Here is a 19444-nt window from a genome sequence, read left to right on the forward strand (position 1 = left end):
GTAAATATCAATTATTGGGCATTTCCTGTTCATCTGCTGCTGAAAAAAGATATTACTAACGTATGGTTATGAAACAGGAGATGGTTATACCTTCAAACTATTCTGTCACAATTAACACATGCTCGTAAAATAAACTAGGGGCTAATATTATAAGCGTAAATGGGAGGTTAAACCACTAATTCGATCTCATGGTTCTGCTGACATTTGTAAACCACTTAGGCTTTCCTCTTGTGGAGTTATGATTTCATTCTGTAGCACTCAATTGAATTACGCCTGGCATTATTTCATCTGTATTGGAGATATGTACAAACCAGAGGACAAGTGGTATAAATAATAGAATGTCTGTTGCAAAGTTATAACTCAACTCAGTAGTTTAAAATCTGCCCGAAACTATAAACACTTAACAGTGAATAATAATAATAAATTTGAATAATTCTTACATTTGATATAGTGAACTCGGACCCTTACTGTTAATGATAACTTACTGTAAGTCGGTGAAGTTCCATCTCGTCTCATCACTACCCGATGTCTCAAAGCGCTTCACAGGGATTTTACCAAGAAGTGGAGTGACTGTGTATGTGCAGGCAAACGCGGCGGCACAATTTGCGCACAGCAACGTCCCGCAAACAGCCACGAAGAGCGAGTGATCAATTTTATTTGGGGGTGGGGGGGTGGGGGGGGTTATTGGCCAGGCCAGAAACCCACTTCTCTTTTCGAATAGCGCCGTGGGATCTTTAACGTCCACCTGAACAGGACCTCGGTTTAACATCTTATCCGGAAGACGACACCACCGACAATTCAACGCCCCTCTCCCACCCCCACCAGCGCTGCATTGGAGCGTCAGCTTAGACTATGTGATTCCAAGTTCCGACGTGGGGCTTGAACCCACGACCTTCTGACTCAGAGGCGAGAGCGCGGCCACTGAGCCAGGATGACCCACACTTGCCGATACGTTTTCGGAGGGGTTGACTGAAACCCAGGCCCGGATGAAAGCAAAACCTCTTACACAGGTTCGGAGTTGACGGGGTGCAGGATGACTTGTGGAGTACGGTTCTGTGTCTCAGGTGCGACGTCTTGGGAACAAACAGAGAGAGAGAGTGTGAGAGAGAGACAGAAAGAGAGAGAGAGAGAGAGAGAAAGAGAGAGAGGCGAGAGGGTAAACCAGAGAGATTACAATTCTGACAATTAAAAAAAAAGGTAATCATTAATCATACATCAAATAAAGGCACTCAGCGCAGTCCAGGGTCTCAAAGCGAACACGCTAATTAAAAATAGGTGCCTGAATCTCGATGAAATCAAATAGAAACGGTATGAATTTATTCATATCTGCTAGTCAAATATTTATCAAAGGGTCCTCTTGCCCCTAATTCGATTGACACGCACATGACTCAATTCATTGAAGAAACCCAAATGTTAATAATTTAAAGGGCCAAAAAAAAACGAGAGAGAGAGAGAGAGAGAGAGAGAGAGGGGTGAGAAAGTGCGTCTAAAGGACGTGCAGCGATTTTGTTTTGACGTTAACAAGATGTCAAAGAGATGGCTTCATCGGAAAGGACAGATATCAATGGCAAGCCTCGCAGGGTTTTAGCTGGTTAAGACTCCAGCAGTTACCCCCCACCCCACAACCCCACAAGCCTTGGCTCTTGCCAACCTGCGCCTAATACTTTCCGGAATTAGGTGAGCAGGATCCGTCCCTCCAGGGAGAGCGAGCGAGAGAGAGAGAGAGAGAAAGAGGGCACATTGCATTCCAACGATCTATCGCTGGAATTTCCAAGTGTAGTTGGGACGCATGGAATTCTCAGTTGGGTTTGGAGACTCTTAAGCAACGGTGATGGGTTGACGTACGTGTCAGACGCCCGGCTGATCACCCCCACAAAAAAAAGACGAGGACGGAGGGAAGATGGCTTACCTGGGAAGATGAATTGCTGCTTGTATTTGAAATATTGGGAAGCTTGCAACAGAGAAAAGGCAGAACTGTAAGCAAAGCAATCAGGCCCAAGTAAAACACCAACGCACGAGACCAACTGTCAAGTCAACCCCTGTCAACCCCTCTACGGGAACTTTGCTGAGAACCTCCACTCCCCCCAAGTTGTTCACAGATTCTGCCGTCGCTCCCGTAACCATAGAATCACAGAATATTACAGCACAGAAGGAGGCCATTCGGCCCATCGTGCCTGTGCCTGTGCTTTGGAAGAGCAACCCAATCAGTCCCGCTCCCCCGCTCTTTCCCCATTCCCTCCACTAAACCCAGCTCTCTCTGCTGGACGGCGCACGACTAGAAGCAACGAGCGACAAGTGACAATTACTTGCATTTCAACAACATCGACAACATCAAATTACTGTACATTTGTATGTCGCGCCTTTCACTTGCCCAAATGGCTGACGCCTCAAAGAGAACCCATGATTTTCACCGTAAAGTGCAGTGGCCACGGGTGTTTCCGCAGTTGCCCTCGGGAGCTGGTTTTGGACTTGGAGCCCACGCAGCCTCCCTTGATGCTTCGACAGAGTATTGCAAGATCCTTGGGATGAGACCTTAAACCGAGGTCCCGTCTACGTCTGCTCAGGCGACGTTCAAGATCTCCCGGTGTTCTGGCCAACAATTCCCTGGATGTTTGTGGGACGTTGCAGTGTACAAATTTGGCTGCTGCGTTCGCGTACAAAATACACAGCCACTACACGTCACAGTATCAATTTTGAGACGTCTTCCCAACACGAAAGGCGCTGTGTCAAGTGCAAGCATTATTATTTTTTTCGTTAATTCTCAGCAGCAATAGGTACAAATTTGCCTCAAGACTGAGATTTTAAGCCACTGTTCCTCCCTCCTTCACCCTCTGGAACAATTTCCCGCAACCCCTCACTCTCACCCCCAACTCACTCCATCTTACACTCCTTCCCTCCCCCTCTCTATCTGTCTTCAACCAACACTTAACAAGCTATCACTTCGACCACATCTACTTAGATCCATGTGAAATATTGACTAGGTGAAGAGTTTGATTGCTGTACTTTACAGCAAGTTTAGCCTCAATCGATGTGAAAATGACTGTAATCTATTCCTGATTTCACTCAGGCTTTAATTTCGAGGACACCCACACGTGCCTTTTGTCACCATGCAAACACCGGTGTCCGTTTTGTCAGCAGCATTACTTGCACCGATAATAATAATAATAACAATAATCATAATCCTCGCATTTGATACAGCGCCTTATCGCGTCTTCGAGACGTCTCAAAGCGCTTCACAGAACATACTGTAAAGTGGATTGACTGTATATTTTGTGGGCGAAACGCGGCAGCCGGGGCTGCATTGGAGCATCGTTTTAGACTATGGGATTCCAAGCTCCGACGTGGGGCTTGAACCAACAAGCTTCTGACTCCGAGAGAAGAGGTCAACAACTGAGCCAGGCTGACACACAATCATGTCGTTGAAATGCATCGCGAAGCAGAGCCGGGTCTTGACGCACGTATTAACATTCTACGAACTGATGACAATCCACCACAGGAGAGAGGGGAGAAAAAGAATAATCACAGCTGAATTGGGGAATATTATCGCAAAGTGGGAGATTATTATAACTAATCGTTGCTGATCCAAGGAAGGCTAGCCTTAAAGAAATCACAACCACTTTGAAATAAGAGGCTCTTTTGTTGTGCTTTTTTTTAAAAAAATGATTTTTATAGCGGAACAAAAAAAGAAAAAAAGCACCATGAAAAGGGGCTGTATTATAATAATAATAATAATAATCCTTGCATTTGATATAATGCCTTATCACGTCATCAGGACATCTCAAAGTGCTTCACAGGATATAATGTAAAGTGAAATGGCTGTGTATGTTGTGGGTGAAACGCGGCAGCCAGTTGCGCACAGCAGCGTCCCACAAACAGTCATGGATTGAGTGACCAATTTTATTTGGGGGATTGTTGGCCAGGACACTGGGAGAGAGAAACTCCCTTCAAATAGCGCCGCGGGATCTTGAACGTCCACCTGAACAGGGTTTAATGTCTCACAATCGGGTTTAACGTCTCATCCGAAGGACGGCACCTCCGACAATGCAACACACAACCCTAGCACTGCATCGGAGGGTCAGCCTGGACTATGTGATTCCAAGTTTCGATGGTGGATTTGAACCCACAACCTTCTGACTCAAGAGGTGAGAGCGCTTTCCCACTGAGCCCTACCTCTCCCACCTCCTAATCCCCTAACCATCCTGTTCACTCCCTCCGCTCAGCGGGATCTGGCCTGCTTCACATCCCCCGCCTTGCTCGCCCCACTTCCACCACTCTGCCCCCTACCTTCTGGAACTCCATCCCGCAGCCCCTCCGTCTCGCTCCCTCCCTCGCCACCTTCAAGACCCACCTCAAGACCCTCCTCTTCGACCGTGCTTTCGATCTCTCTGCTTCCCCCCCCCTGCCCTCCCCCACCCGGACCCTCAGCTCGGGTCCGAAACTCTGTCTGTCCAGCGCCTTGGGACGTCCTCCCGACGTGAAAGGCGCTTTACAAATGTAATTTTGTTGTTGTTGTTGTTGTTGTTGCTGAGCCAGGCCGACACACCATCTCACGTACACCTTTCCCGTCTCAGACCACATTAACCGGGGTAATTTCTACTCGAAATCGCGGTTTGGCGGAGCGTGTGAGAGATGGTACCTGGTAGGTTGAATTGTTTCTGTTGCCGGGTGCACTGGGGCGAGGGGTGAAGAGGTGACTGGGGTGGGGCGCTGGGAGGCAGCGGAGGAGCTGGCGAGGAGGGTGTTGAGGAGGTGGTGGACGACGGGTTGCTGCTGGAGTCCGGCTGGTAGGGCACGGGGATGTGATCCTGCGAAAGACAGAGGGAGGTCGGAAACTCAACCTATGGTAAAGTCATCGGGTGGTATTAAAAAATACACAGCGTTAGTAGGAGACCCGATGATTCTCTGAGCAGCCCGATCCGCTCAATCCCACGGCTCCACCTTATCCCAACCCACCCCCACCGCATCCCGTTCAATAATGATAATAATCATCCTTGTATTTGGCACAGCGCCTAATCACATCACCAAGACATCTCAAAGCGCTTCACAGAACATACTGTAAAGTGGAGTGACTGCAGATCAAGCCCTCCAGCTGTGACAGCAGGGTTCCTCAACCACTGGAGAGCGAGGGAGCAAGAGAGAGCGGGACACAGAATAAAACTCACTGAGCGATCGCAAGATCAGTTTGAATGAAGAAAGCCCCCTGACCCCACAGTAATAATAATAATCCTTGCATTTGCCGTAGCGCCTTTTCACGTCTTTGAGACGTCTCAAAGCGCTTCACAGAATATACTGTAAAGTGAATTGACTGTGAAGTTTGTGGGTGAAACGTGGCAGCCAATTGCGCACAGCAGTGCCCCACGAACAGTGGTGGATTGAGTGACCAAATTATTATTATTCTTTTTTAAGGGATTATTATCCCCAGAAAGTGATCTGCCAATCTACTAGCAATCGGGTTCTTACTAACTGCTGGGTAAAGAGAGAGGTGCGTGGAGTGAGGAAACTCACCTCGCCTGGGAATCGAACCCAGGTCCTCTAGCATGCGAGGCGAGTGCTCTAAACCTCTGCGTTACAATTTCACTGGAATGGAGTGTCAGCCTGGACTAAGAGATCAAAAGCCCCAACGTGTAGGCTTGAACCCCCAACTTTCTGACTCAGGGGCAAGAGCACCGAGGGAACACTCGCATTGTTTAAGGGCTCTGAGACGCTGCCCGGCCTGAAGGGCACTATATTGTTGCTGTTGATTATAAAGCAGAGATTATAATTTATAAAGATTATAAATCTTTGCATTTAATACGGTAAGTGTCACGTGGGGAGGAAGTCTCCCCTCTGAGCCAAGCTGACACCTATCCTCTGTTAATTAGATCCGCATGGCATGCACAAAACCTGCGTAAATATTTTCCCTGGAAGAACCTAAAAGATTTAATTAAAATGTGGACTTCTGTTCTTAAACACAGCACATTATCAGTTGGTTTAAGTCTAATCCAATTGCTGGATTCTGTTGATTAAACCTTAATAACGTCTAAAACACAGAATATTGTCCTGGGCTATTGAGGGTAATTATAGCAAACAAATTCATTACTAAGGCAGCGCCTCCATTGTGCTTTAAGAGAAAGAATTATGAGAAAGGGTTTTCTGCTAATTGTTACGGTTAATAAGTCACTCTGAAGGGAAAGTGCTCACCGACGAGTTATCAGGAGCAGCGAGTTAGGCAAATGGCGAGTTTCCACCCCCACTCCCTCCCCCCCCCCCCCCAAAAAAAAATCTCCTGTCAGAAGGAAGGAAAATCTTGCGTTCGATGCAGCGCCTTTTCACACTATCGGAACATCGCAAAGTGCTTCACAGCATTTACTGTAACGTGTTGCGACTGAGTATTGTGTAGACGAACACAGCAGCCAATATGCACACAGCAGCGTTCCGGCAAACAGGTGTGAAGTGAATGATTTGGGGGGTGGGGCGGGGATTATTATTTATTAGCAGCCTGGTTCAGTGGTAGCACACTTTTTCCTCTGAGTTAGAAGGTTGTCAGACTTGAATGCACACACTGATACTCGGGTGGCAGGGCTCGGGGTGAGTGGGAGCTCTGCATTGTTAAGAGGTGTTGTCCTTCAGGTGAGACGTTAACTCGAGGTCCCGCCTGTGCCTGTTCAGGTGGACGTTAAAGATCTCCTCGAGAAAAAGAGAAGAGAATTCATCTCTCTCCCCCCACCCACCACACCACACACTCCCGGCATCGTGGCCGACAATCATAGATAAAATTGTTCGTGCAGAGCATGTCTTTTTTTTGCCGGAAACCGCTGTGCACAAACTGTCTCATTAGCTTGCAGGACACACCGCGAAGTGTCGTCGGTCGCTACACTTCACCGTAAGTCCTGCGAAGGGCTTCGAGTCATCCTCCCGACGTCAAAGGCGCGATGTCAAATGCGAGGGTTATCATCATCGCTATTACGGTGATTATTATTGTTACAATATTTGGAAGGCATTTAACCGCAGGCACCGAATTGATGCACTGCACTGATCATTTCAGCAGGAAGCCTTCATTTGCTCAATAACCTATACTTAACAACCCACTCATTTCTGGAAAGCATTAGGGCAATTTGATGCCGGTCTCTGTCAGTGTTTTCCCCTCGTTGAGATGCTAACCATCTGCTGTGTAACCAGCAGCTTGTTATAATAGCAGGCAGGCACCCTGTGCTAATGTGCCAACCATCTCAATGGATGTAAACAAAGGCTCCATCATCTGCTAGTGAAAGTGACCAGTAATTTATCCATTAAGGAGGTGCGCTGGCTAATTGCAAGGCTGGAGGAGATTACAGTCAGAACTTGTCGAAAAGTCTGGCCTGGTACAGAAAAACACGCAGTCTTTCAGCGGATCAAACTTGCTGTCGAAAGGGAAAGGGAATATGGATAGCTAAAGGGGTGTAGGTGGCAAGGGGTGTTCTACAGGGAGAGAAATGGCAGGTAAATGGGAATGAAAGGAATTGCTCTTTTAAAAGAGCCGGCGCAGGTACAATGGGCTGCTGTAAGTTTCTGTGGGATTAAGGTAGAATAGAGATCAGGATAAATTTGGGATAAGAGTAAAACCAGGATCATCGCAAAACTGGGATCAGGTTAAATGGGGATCGGGAGGGATTATTAAAATAGGCGCTGCACATGAGATTTAATAGCACTAAGGTTCATCCTTGCGTTTGATACGGCTCCTCATCACGTCGTTGAGACGTCTCAAAGCGCTTCACAGAACATCCTGTGAAGTGAAATAACTGCGTATTTTGTGGGCGAAATATTTTAGGATTGATATTAATATTTAGAAGATTTAGCTTCTCGACCATCAAGTCTCACCGTAAGTGTAACCTGACCAGTGGACGTTCCACAACCGCACATTTACAAGTGTAAGGAAGGCAAGCGCGGTGAACTTACCTTGTTAATTTTGTTGGTCTTGGGCAGAGTTTGGCTGGAGTGTAGATCCGTGTACCTGGGCGGCTTCTTAAGTGGGTTGTTAATATCGCAGGGCACCGACTCTGTCCGCACAAGTCTTGCTGAAAAACCACACAGACAGAGAGACAGAGAGAGGGGAACGAGTGAGGAGAGAAGGGCTGTTATTACCCGGGTGTGACTTTGCGCTTTATTCTGCAATTAATGGCCTAATTGACAAGCAGTCGGGGAATAAGTTCAGCTCCATTAACAGAAGAAGGAATATTATCTTCATCTGCCTATGGAATACGGATATCTAAAGGGGGATAAACGACAGGGGTACACTTGCTTATGTTTGATTTCATTGTACAGTGTCTTGGGGCATCCTCCCGACGTGAATTAATAATAATCCTCGCGCTTGATATAGTACAGCGCCTCATCATGTCTTCGAGACGTCTCAAAGCGCTTCGTGGAATATACTGCAAGTGAATTGACCGTGTATTTCGTGGGAGAAACGCGCAGTTTAAATGCGAGTTTGTGTTCACGGATCTTATGAGTCTTTCAACGAGTGTCAGACGTAGATATTGTCGGCATTTTCGCATTTTCGCGGCTGAAACCAAACAAAAATCTCGGGCTGAAGGATCGACGCCTCTCAGGGTAAAAGGATCATGTTTTTTCTTTGTGTTGGGGGGGGGTGCGGGTTGTGGTGGGAGCCTTACCTCCACGGTGGATGATGAGTAAATGACAAGGTGGTGCTTCTTTTGTGCATTTGTTATGGCACTTCAATCTGGCGAGGAAAGAAAAACATCAAAGATGATCAGGCCTGTTCGAATAGAGCCACGTGATCTTTTAACGTCCACCGGGACAAGCAGACGGGACCTTGATTTAACGTCTCATCCGAAGTACGGCACCTCTTACAGCTTAGACTGGATGAGTTGCAAGTCCTGACGGGGGTGGGGGCTTGAACCGACTATCTTCTGACTCAGAGGCGAGAGCTACTGGCTGAGCAAGGCTGGTGCCGCACAATACATTGGTCGAATGACATCTTTCACGTTAAAAAAAAAAGAAAAAAAAAATTGCTCAGGGCCAGCTTTCACGCACCACTTCTCAAGACAAATGCCTTTGTGGGAACTTGTCAGAAAGTATAACTCCGAACCTTTTAATGCTCTCGTACGTCAAAGGGGAAGAGGGCGCAAAGCAAATTCCATAACAAAGGCACTGTCACTTTGATGGGCACGTTTTGTCGGGTGATTCCAGATTGCAAGCTGACAATTCCTGCAGGATCTCCAAACCGACCTGTCCGCTCCCTCCACTCAGCGGGCCCCGGCCTGCTCCATGTCCCCCGACCTGCCTGCCCGCCCCACCGTCAAGAGATTTCCCAGAATGGTACCAGGGATGAGTGACTTTAGCCATGTAGAGAGTCTAAAGAAGCTGGGATTGTTCTCTTTAAAGCAGGGGGGGGGTGAAGGGGAGATTTAATAGAGGTGTTCAAAATTATGAGGGCTTTTGATAGAGTCGATGGGGAGAAACTGTTTTCAGTGGCTGGTGGTCAGTAACCAGGACATATAGATTTAATAATAATAATAATCCTTGCATTTGATATAGCGCTTTTCACGTCGGGAGGACGTCCCAAAGCGCTTCACAGAACACACTGTAAAGTGAATTGACTGTATATTTGTGGGCGAACGCGGCAGCCAATTGCGCACAGCAATGTCCCACAAACAGTCGTAGATTGAAAATGACCAATTTATTATTGTTTTTTTTGGTTTTGGAGGATTATTATTAGGCTCTGTGTGGAGTAAGGAAACTTGCCCAAGGTTTCGCCCTCTGCCTGGAATTGAACTCAGGTCTCTCGCTTGCAAAGCGAGTGCTCTAACCACTGAGATACATTTAAGATAATTGCCAAAGGAATCAGAGAGATGAGGGGCCTTTTTTTTTACCCAGAGAGTTGTTACGGTCTGGAATGCACTGCCTGAAAGGCTGGTGGAAACAGATTCAACTTATCCAAAAGGGAATTGGATAAGTACTTGAAAAGGAAGCAACTGCAGGGGTTATGGGGAAAGAGCAGGGAGTAAGACTGATTGATTCCAAAGGGCCAGCGCGGGCACGATGGGCCGAATGGCCTCCTTCTGTGTTGCAATATTCTTCTGATTTTATGATTCCCCTTTCCCTCAGACACACTGGTCCACATGGGTTTGGCAACGTACTTGCAGTTTTTACATTTCAAGCCGAATAGCATCCCCTTGCCACACACCGTGCATGTCTGAGACATCCAGTATTTGGTGGAAAATCTGCGAGAAGACAAGGGGAAGATTATTGTCAAAGTATATATTATTGCGGTCCCGATGGAAATGAATCTTTCATTACACATTAAAAAAAAAACGCACGGCGCAGGCTTAATAAGGTAAATAAACAAGCCACTAAATGGGAACAGAGAGAGCGTGCAAAGAGAAAAATAATTATTTTGACAGAAAAAAACAATCGAGCCATACTTTATGTGACTTGTACTTAACGTGCGGGTTGTAAGACTCCAGTGACAATCTCAAAAGGGGGGCGGGGAGGGGTTAGAGATTAATAAGGTATGAGTAATGTTATCTGACAGATTCATGTTAAAGTAAAAGGCCTCTTTTTATTGTTGTTGTCATTTTACCTACTCACCAGAGACATCCATAGACATATTGCAGCAAATTTCCATTCAAAGGATTAAATCTACCTTTGCTTGTTTCAAAGCAATTTCTTTTGATAGTAAGGAACGTTTTAAAAAGTGTATGCATTGTCACCGGGTAATTTAACACCAGGGATTGTGTCGTCTCGAACAGTCTTATTCGACTAAATTAGCAGCAGCGAACTTTTCGTGGGATCGATAGAAGTTCTTAACAAAATAATAAATGAATCTCTTTTGCTTACTGCACTCGCTGTTAACTGGAATGACAATTCATAGGCGGATATAATAATAATAATCCTTGCATTTGATATAGGGCCTCATCATGTCATCGCGACGTCTCAAAGCACTTCACAGTGTGTAGTGTAAAGTGAATTGACTGTATTTTGTGGGGGAAACACATCGGTGATATGACTTCAGTGTACCATACCTGTGTTTTATTGAGTTCCCCAGATCTCTGCGAGGAATCTGTGGAGACCATCGAGGCACTGATAGCGTATCTGAGAGAGAGGAAAGAGAGAAAGACAAGTAATAATTATTATTATTATATAAAAAAATATTATTTTGAAGGGATTATTACTCCTGGAAAGTGATCTGCCAATCGACTAACAACCGGGTTCCTACTGACTGCCAGGTAAACAGAGGCGAGTGGAGTAAGGAAACTCGCCTAAGGTTTCTCCCCGCCGGGAATCGAACCCAAGTCGTCTCGCTTGCGAGGCAAGCGCTCTAATCACTACGCCTCAGGACTCCACAAAGTGGCCACCGAAGTAATGAGCTTGGGCCGATTCCGCCGAGCATCGGTCTTAAGAGTTGCGCATGCCGACGTGGGTGCTAGGGCATTAATTGGTTTGAAAACAGCAGTGAAACCGTGCGTGATAATTCCTGCATCTCTTTCATTAAGTTCCACCACGAGCAGTAATTGCAGTTATTTCCAACCTGACACTGGAAGCCCCAGACAGGCTCCCAATGCACTCGGTAACGCACAGCCCGTTAAAGTGAGCACCCGGGGGGAAGATGAGGCTCAACGGGTGGATGAACTCGGAGCGTTTCCACTGAAGTATTTCGGCCCCTGTGATATCGTTCCGTGCTTGGGTTGAGTGCCCCTCTGAACGCAGAAACGCACGTTTCCATTCCGACACGATTCACCAACAACGCTCAAAGCAGCAAAGCTCTTCACAGAACAGATCGGCTGAGCTCAGTCGGGCTTTCAGACATGCTGCCTTCCTCTCTCTGGAACTGCGTCCTGGAGTCCTTCTGACGCCCACGCTCGCTCCCCCACTCCAAGCGGAAGTAGGAACCCGGTTGATTAGCAGTCGATTGGCCGATCGCTTTCCGGAAGGGTAATAGTCCCTCAAAAGAAAAAATTGCTCGCTCAATCCACAGCTGTTTGCGGGGACGCTGCTGTGCGCAATCGGCTGCCGCGTTTCGCCCACAAAATACACAGTCGATCCACTTTACAGTATATCCTGTGAAGCGCTTTGAGACGTCTCGACGACGTGATAAGGCGCTGTATGAAATGCAAGGGTGACTGTTATAATTGGTGGCTTGGCACATCATTCCCGCCCGTTGAGTGGACAAGGGGGGAATTCTCAGTGTCCGCGATAACGATTCAAATAATTTAAATTGTAAAAAAAATGACAGGGACAAAGGGTGACAGCTCAGCACTGCACACAATCTGACAGACTGATTTTTCTCTCTCGTTTGAAACTCCCCCTCCCCGCCCCCCCCCCCCCACCGCCCCCCCCCCCCACTTCTCTTCTCCACCCCCCGTTTAGCGCAATTAATTTCAATTAAAATCCGTGCCGCTCGCTGCTCTTTGGAGCCCAATGATGTGAACTCAAAAGCTTCCGATTCCTCACATGGGATGTTCACAGCAGTTCGCTGGGCTATCATGAGCTGATAGCAAGCAAGAGCCAAGCTGGTTCTTCACGGGGAAGGAAGGGGAAGGCAGCCAGAGATGTCACACGTCTGGCAATAAGCAATCCATTGGCTTCTCGACGAAGCAATCTTTCATTGTTCAGCGGGGCTGAAAGGACCACTTGTGTCTTTCGGCAGCGGAGGGAATCTTTCATGACAATTTTGCACGGGACATTTAACAGCTCGAAACGTTTCAGCGTTTTTATTGAATTAAGAATAATCCTTGTGGGTTTTTTTTTTCTTTTAAAAAGAGATTTTCACATCAGGAGGAGAGCAATAAGAACGATTGGCATATGTACGGTGTCCTTCGCGTAGAATAATGTCTCGGAGCACTGCACAGCGGGGTTGGATACCGAGTGAGGGAGAAGGGGGGAGGGCGAGATGACTATAGGCGCATTCGAAGAGGTTGGTTTCCAAGTGGGATTGTAAAGATAAACAAAGAGAGGGGCGAGGCGGGGGGATTGAAGGCATCTAACACTTCTTTTCTCTCGTTAACTCTTTACCCCGTCTCCCTCTTTCTCTCTCTCGTTCTCTCTATCTCTTTCGTTTATCGCTCTCTCAGCCTGAGAAACCACAGAAAAAAAAGCTTCAAATTTCAAGCTTCAAATAAGACCAAATTCCAACAATTGGCCCGAATCCTGGACTCTGAAACAATAATAATAATAATCCTTGCATTCAATATAGCGCCTCATCACGTCTTCTAGACCTGGAGTCACGTGGAGTCCTGTAGCTCAGTGGTTAGAGCACACGCCTCGCAAGCGAGAGACTTGGGTTTGATTCCCAGCAGGGTGAAACCTTAGGCAAGCTTCCTCACTCCACACACCTGATAATAATCCCTCAAGAAAAAATGAAGAAAAATAATAATTTGGTCACTTAATCCACGACTGTTTGTGGGACGCTGCTGTGCGCAATTGGCTGCCGCATTTGGCCCACAAAATATACAGTCAATTCACTTTACAGTGTATTCTGTGAAGCGCTTTGAGATGTCTAGAAGACGTGAAAAGCGCTGTATCCAATGCAAGGATTATTATTTTTATTATTATTAGACATCCCAAAGCGATTCACAGAAATATACTGTAAAGTGAATCGAGTGTATATTTTTGGGGGTGAGGAAAAACATTTCCTGTAAAGGGAAACAGAGTGAATCCCGACCCGGCTGGAAATCCCTTCCATGTCATTTCAATATGGTGTTTCGTCAGAAACACAAGCCGACTGGATGGGTTGCAGATAAAGTTCCTTTCTAGAATAAGATTTCCTTGTGATAAGTTCACCATGGCCTTTGAGTAGCATGTTGAGTGATTAAGATTGAACCTGACGGTTTGCCCTAAGGTGTCAACCTAGGAATCACCTGAAACTAAGCTTTGGATTTTCAGTTTTGAACAATGAATTGTGACACTGAGGGGGGAACTTAAACTGTGCCAAAGGCCATCTGTCCCTTGAGCTAACCAGCCTTTGTGTCCAAAAGATTAATCATTTTCCAGTTCATCAATCGCAGTACTTTTTTCTTTCAGAAAAGATGTCGGAGTGGCTTTATTGAACGAGAAATGCATCCAGATTAACTGGGCTTCATGTTTTTTTTTCTTAAAAAAAGAAAAACCTCTTCGGGTGCCCTCAGCTCTGAATTGCGTCTCGTCTGTCGCCCGCAGTGTCTCCCTTGTCCCCGCTCACTCCCTCGATTTTCCAACCATCGCTTTCTTGATATGAATGGTGCTGCTTTGGCGAGACACTGGGTATGAGGCCTTCAGCTGGTTAGACTCCATCAGTTACCCCAACGCACAGTCTGGGGTCCCCAAGCCTTGGCTATTGCCAACCTGCACCCAATACCTTTCTGGGATTAGGTAAATAGGATGCGAACCTCCTGAGAGGGAGAGAGAGAGAGAGAGAGAGAGAGAAAGAAAGAGAGCGCATTCTGAGAGATGATCAGAGGGAGCTTTGCCATGCAAGTACAGGGTAATTGCGTGGGAAGCTGTTTTTCAAACGTCATTGAAAAGAGGCTCACAGCGTCCAAGTTACATAAACAAAATAAGGTTTGGAATGGAATGTGTACCCTCTCCCTCCTCCCCCATTTCTGGAGGGACGCACCCTGCTTTGCTCCTTCCACGGAGTAGTAGGCGCAGGTTGGGAAGAAAGAGCCAAGGCTTGGGGACTCCAGAGCTTGTGTTGGGTGAGGGTAACCGCTGGAGCTAAACTGCACCGCACAGCTTGCCACCGATGTCACTTGTCCAGCGAGGACCAAAGAGAAAGAGGTGCGGGGTCAACAGGAAGAATCCCTGCACCCCCACCGAGACAGAAAGTCGAGAGAAAGGAAGAGAAGTCGGGGAGCTACCTGATCAGGCTTATACAACGGCGCGGTGAAATGATACAGCGCGCTTCAATGAACACATCTGGTAAATGATGACTCGAATTAAATCAGTGCAGTTCGGAGTCCCCAACAGTTAGGGGAATGTTGTCAAGGACAGTTAGTCCCAATGAAATCACTTGGCACCTTCGGGGCACAGCAGATGTTCAAATGCGTCTCCATCAGTTTCCTTGGGCTGCGGTGGCTAATCCCAGTGATAACTAAAGTCTCAGAACGTGAAAGGTAGAGAGGGAGGCAGGGAGGGAGGGAGGGAGGGGGGAGGGAGAGAATGCTAAGCAGGGATTAGCACCAGCGTATTTCCGACCGACTGGCTGGAAAGAAAAAGTCTCGATACAAAAGTGAGGCACAACCCAATAATAATAACAATAATCCTTGCAATTGACATAGAGCCTTATCACGTCGTTGAAACGTCTCCAAGAACCTCACAGAATATACCGTAAAAGTGAAGCGAATGTATATTTTGTGGGTGAAACGCGGCAGCCAATTGTGCACAGCAACGTCCCACAGACAGTCTAAATAATAAAATATATCAATGAAATAAAAAATATCAATCCTTCTATTTGATACGTTGCCTTCTCAAGTCGTCGAGACGTCTCAAAGTGATTCGCAGGGTTTTGCTGGGCAGTACGGTGACTGTGTTTTTTCATGGGCTCAAATATACACAACCAAGATTTGCTGCATCCATTATTAAATGATTGGGAAATTTGACGGATTTAACAGGTTCGATGAACCAATGGGTTACTCCAATCTGAAACGCTTATAGTTTAAAGGGGACTGAAAACGTAACCCCCGGAACAACCACAACAACGTGCACTTATGTAAACGCCCTCCACGCAGGATAGCGTCTCAGAACGCTTAATCCTTTGGGTGCACCAAGAACACTCGAACAAAAGCCGCAAATGGCAATTGCAGGTCAGATGCCGGGATGTTTGGCCGAGGGTAATTAGCAATCGGAATAGGTTTCCGGGAAGGGTGGTTGTAGCCGGGACACCGGGACTTGTTTAAGAAACTGTGATGGGAGGATGGCAGGGAATGTGATGGGAGATAAAATGGGCCAAAGGGCCTTCTTCAACCAAACAGATCCCGTGTGACCGTGTGTCAGAAAGTGACCGGTGCAATAGAGTTGGGAGGCTTGAAGATAGGTGAGATAGAAAGGTAAGACCTTTTGTATTGACCACTGTTGGCTTCCTCCCGCTAGCAGGTAAACACTTAGCTCCAGTCTAATGCTTCCTGATAGAAAGAGTGCGTGCTCATGTTAAACATGTTGTTCAAATTCAGCCCATCTATGCTCTTTAGGATCGTGATTGCCTCATAGAGATCTCAAATTGGAAAAATAACACAACGTTGCTAAAATAATAGCAAAGGATAGAAAAACCAAGGGGCCAATAACACGTCTTTTTGAGGAAAAAACAACGAATAGAGCCGTTTGCCTGCAGTGGATTTTTAGTCCTTAATAAAACTCAGCTTTTCTCGGCAAACGCATTAAAACAAAAGGCAACAGCCCCTTGTGGGTGAAGGATTGATTGTTTATCCGTCTATCTGCTACGAGTCTTATGTGCGGGAGATGAGCGTGCATTATAAGGCGAGGATAAGCAGCGGCAGAGGAATTAAATCACAGCGCTCTTTCTCTGATGTCTATGACGTGAGAAGACGCAGCCAAGAGAATGACAAGGAGAATTAAAATTTCACTTGCGCTCCTTTTGGCCATTTGCAGTGCCTTCACCCCGTCAATCACTCTCTCCAGACTTACTCTTTGCGGCTTGACACGTTTTTGACACATCGCTTGGCGGGGAATGGGGATCAACGAGATACGCTGGCAACGGGTAACGAGCGGAAATGCCACTTACAAGCCGTTAGGAATGCAGATTTACAGCCGCGTAAATCTGTCTCCGAAAGGGTGAGTGGTCAGCCCTCTCACTCCACACACCCCCCCCCCCCACCCCACCCCGCCCCCCCACCCTCCAGAACGATTTCAATCTCTTCAACTTTGAACATCACATCGGTTTTCTGTTAATATTACGAATCTGTCCACGCAAACACTAAGCGGAGTCATTTGGAATTCAAGTGGTGCAAGGCAATGCAATATTCATATCAGGCAAAGAAGTCCGTTGCGTTAACTCAGAACTGCCAAGAAGCAAAAGAAAAAAAAACCTTTGCCACACACCGAAAGAACAACTTGATGCCTAACACGCAATGAATCTTACATTACCCTGGTACGTGAGATGGTTTGTGTAACTAGGCTTGATTTGTCCAAAGCCAAGCTTGGATTTCAATGCNTTTTTTTTACAAAAAGCAGAGAGTGGGATCCGCAGTGGGTGTAATTACATTGCCCTTTCACCTCCACCGGAAATTAGTCTTGCATCTAATAATAATAATAATAATAACTTTGCATTTGATATAGCGCAGGACGCCGGGAGAGATACTCCCTTCTCTTTTTTCAAGGTGGTACGCAGGCGGGAACCTCAGTCTAACAACGACAATTTGCATTTATATAACGCCCTTCATGCCTGGCAGCGTCTTGGAGTGCTGGAAAATCAGCCTAGACCGCGAGCTCAGTGGATGATGGAACAGGGATGGATGTGAAAGGAGGCGAGCGAAAGTCTTGACCTGCAGCTCATCCAACAGAGCGAACGGAGCGCGAACGCATGACTTACTTGCAGAGAAACTGGCTTCAGTGTGGATGGGGGGAGTCGAGGGAAGGAACGAGGGGTATCCCACAAAGAAGGAACGCAGGGAACGTTCGGAGAGCAGCGGGGAACGCTGGGAAGGGATGTTCTCGCAGCTCCCAACGCTGTTGTGGATCTTCAGGTTCAGAGGCTTGTTCTTCTTCTTCGCCCTGGCGGAAGGAATAAAACAAAAGCAATCTCTCAATTTCCATTCTATTCACGCCAGTAAAACTATCCCTATCAACAATAATAATAAGCCTTGATTTGATACAGAGCCTTTCACGTGAGGACGTCTCAAAGCCCCTCTCGCGGTTTGACTGTGAAGTGCGGCAACTGTGTATTTTGTCGGCCAAAGCCGATTTGCATGAGGTTTGTGATGGGAAGGCAATGTTTTGTGATGGGAAGGCAAGCGAGAAGACCCGGAATTGATCCCCGGGCAGAGCGAAACCTTACTCCACACGCCTCTGTTTACCTAGCAGTAAATAGGAACCCGGCTGTTAGTGGACTGGCGGATCGCTTTCCGGAGATAGTAATCCCTCCCCCAGCCACCCCATAAAAAATAAAAAATAACTAAATCCACGACTGTTTGTTGGACCTGGCTTGTGTGCAATTGGCTGCTGCGTTTCACCCGCAAAATACACACACACGAAAACCAATCACCATGCTTAAGAGTATCCAAACTTATATTATATATGCATCGTAATAATATAATATATTAATATTATTACTTTATTATTATTATAATAATCAGATTATTGTTAATGGTAAAATTATTATTGATAATCATTATTCATGGTGAAAATAATAATAATATTATTAATAATAATACTTGAATTTGCCACGGGATCTTTAACGACCAGCTGAACTAGTACGTGTGGGGAGCTTGGTTTAACGTTTCAGCTGAAGGACAGCTCCTCCGACAATTTGGCATTCCCCCCCCACCCACGAGCCCCCACCCTCACCCACCCCTTGCGCTAATGAGTTCACAGTCCCAGGCTTCAGAAACAATTCAAGTGCCACAATTCAACGATGGTTTAACTTGCTCTGCGGTCGTTACATCTGCGCGGTGATCGACGGGCCAAAAAAAAATAAAGATATCACCCGTCTTTCCTCGAGATACACAAATAGAAGGTTGTCACAGCCTTGCACTTCACAGCGGGAGACCCTGGCTATGACGGCTGATGATTTTCTAAAATAGACTGCGCGGCCCACTGTAACTTTCTGCCAAGGTGTATAAAAACATTTAACGAAAGAGGCTCGTTATCATCTTGTATTCGAGTGACTCATAAGCTGTTCCTCTCCTCTGCCCACCAACACCCCCCCACACACACACACACCCACACCCACACCCAACCACACAAACCCACACACACTTCTATTCAGGAGGACATTAAAGATTCTCCACTCCGCTGGCAAATCGAAAAGAGAAAGGAATTCCTCCGCAGTGTCCTGACCGACAATCTCTCAGATAAAGTCAGTCGTTTCACGGCTCATGAGCTCGTATTTGATACAGCGCCTTATCACGTCGTTGAGACGTCTCAATGCGCTTCACAGAATATATTATGAAGTGGATCGACTGTATATTCTGTGGGCGAAACGCGGCAGCCGATTGAGCACAGCAGCGTCCCGACAAACAGTTGGGGGTTGAGTGACCAAATTATTATTAGTTTGGGGGCGAGGGATTATTAACCCCGGAAAGTGAGGGGTTTCCGCGTGTGTCAGACACCGGACTGAACAGAAAAAAATGAAATCCCCCTCGCCCCGTTAAGCCTCAATGTACAATAACTTATTGTTCTCTATTGCCATCGACAGAGTCAGGCTGTCAAAACCGCTTGACAGCAATTACCTAGGAAACATTTTTTGAGAGGTTTTGACTCGGGAAAAAAAAAAGAAAGGTTTTTTTTTCTTGCTTGTTACTGACGCTAGTCAGTG

General features: G+C 46.6%; 1 protein-coding gene across 2 annotated transcripts in view; it reads right to left on the bottom strand.

Moving 5' to 3' along the window:
* Positions 1 to 19444, bottom strand: part of ksr2 (kinase suppressor of ras 2) — an 83189-nt gene that overhangs the window by 20883 nt on the left and 42862 nt on the right. For both annotated transcript variants that reach the window (XM_042337805.1, XM_042337804.1), the window contains 8 exons: positions 17501 to 17682; positions 11001 to 11070; positions 10116 to 10199; positions 8628 to 8695; positions 7915 to 8033; positions 4637 to 4805; positions 1910 to 1951; positions 1007 to 1073 (listed from right to left, as the gene is read on the bottom strand). In XM_042337805.1, the coding sequence (XP_042193739.1) occupies positions 1007 to 1073; positions 1910 to 1951; positions 4637 to 4805; positions 7915 to 8033; positions 8628 to 8695; positions 10116 to 10199; positions 11001 to 11070; positions 17501 to 17682 (801 nt within the window). The remainder of the gene's footprint in view (positions 1 to 1006; positions 1074 to 1909; positions 1952 to 4636; positions 4806 to 7914; positions 8034 to 8627; positions 8696 to 10115; positions 10200 to 11000; positions 11071 to 17500; positions 17683 to 19444) is intronic.

Source organism: Callorhinchus milii, unplaced genomic scaffold, assembly GCF_018977255.1.
Source record: "Callorhinchus milii isolate IMCB2004 unplaced genomic scaffold, IMCB_Cmil_1.0 Scaffold8, whole genome shotgun sequence".
NCBI classification, from domain to species: domain Eukaryota; kingdom Metazoa; phylum Chordata; class Chondrichthyes; order Chimaeriformes; family Callorhinchidae; genus Callorhinchus; species Callorhinchus milii.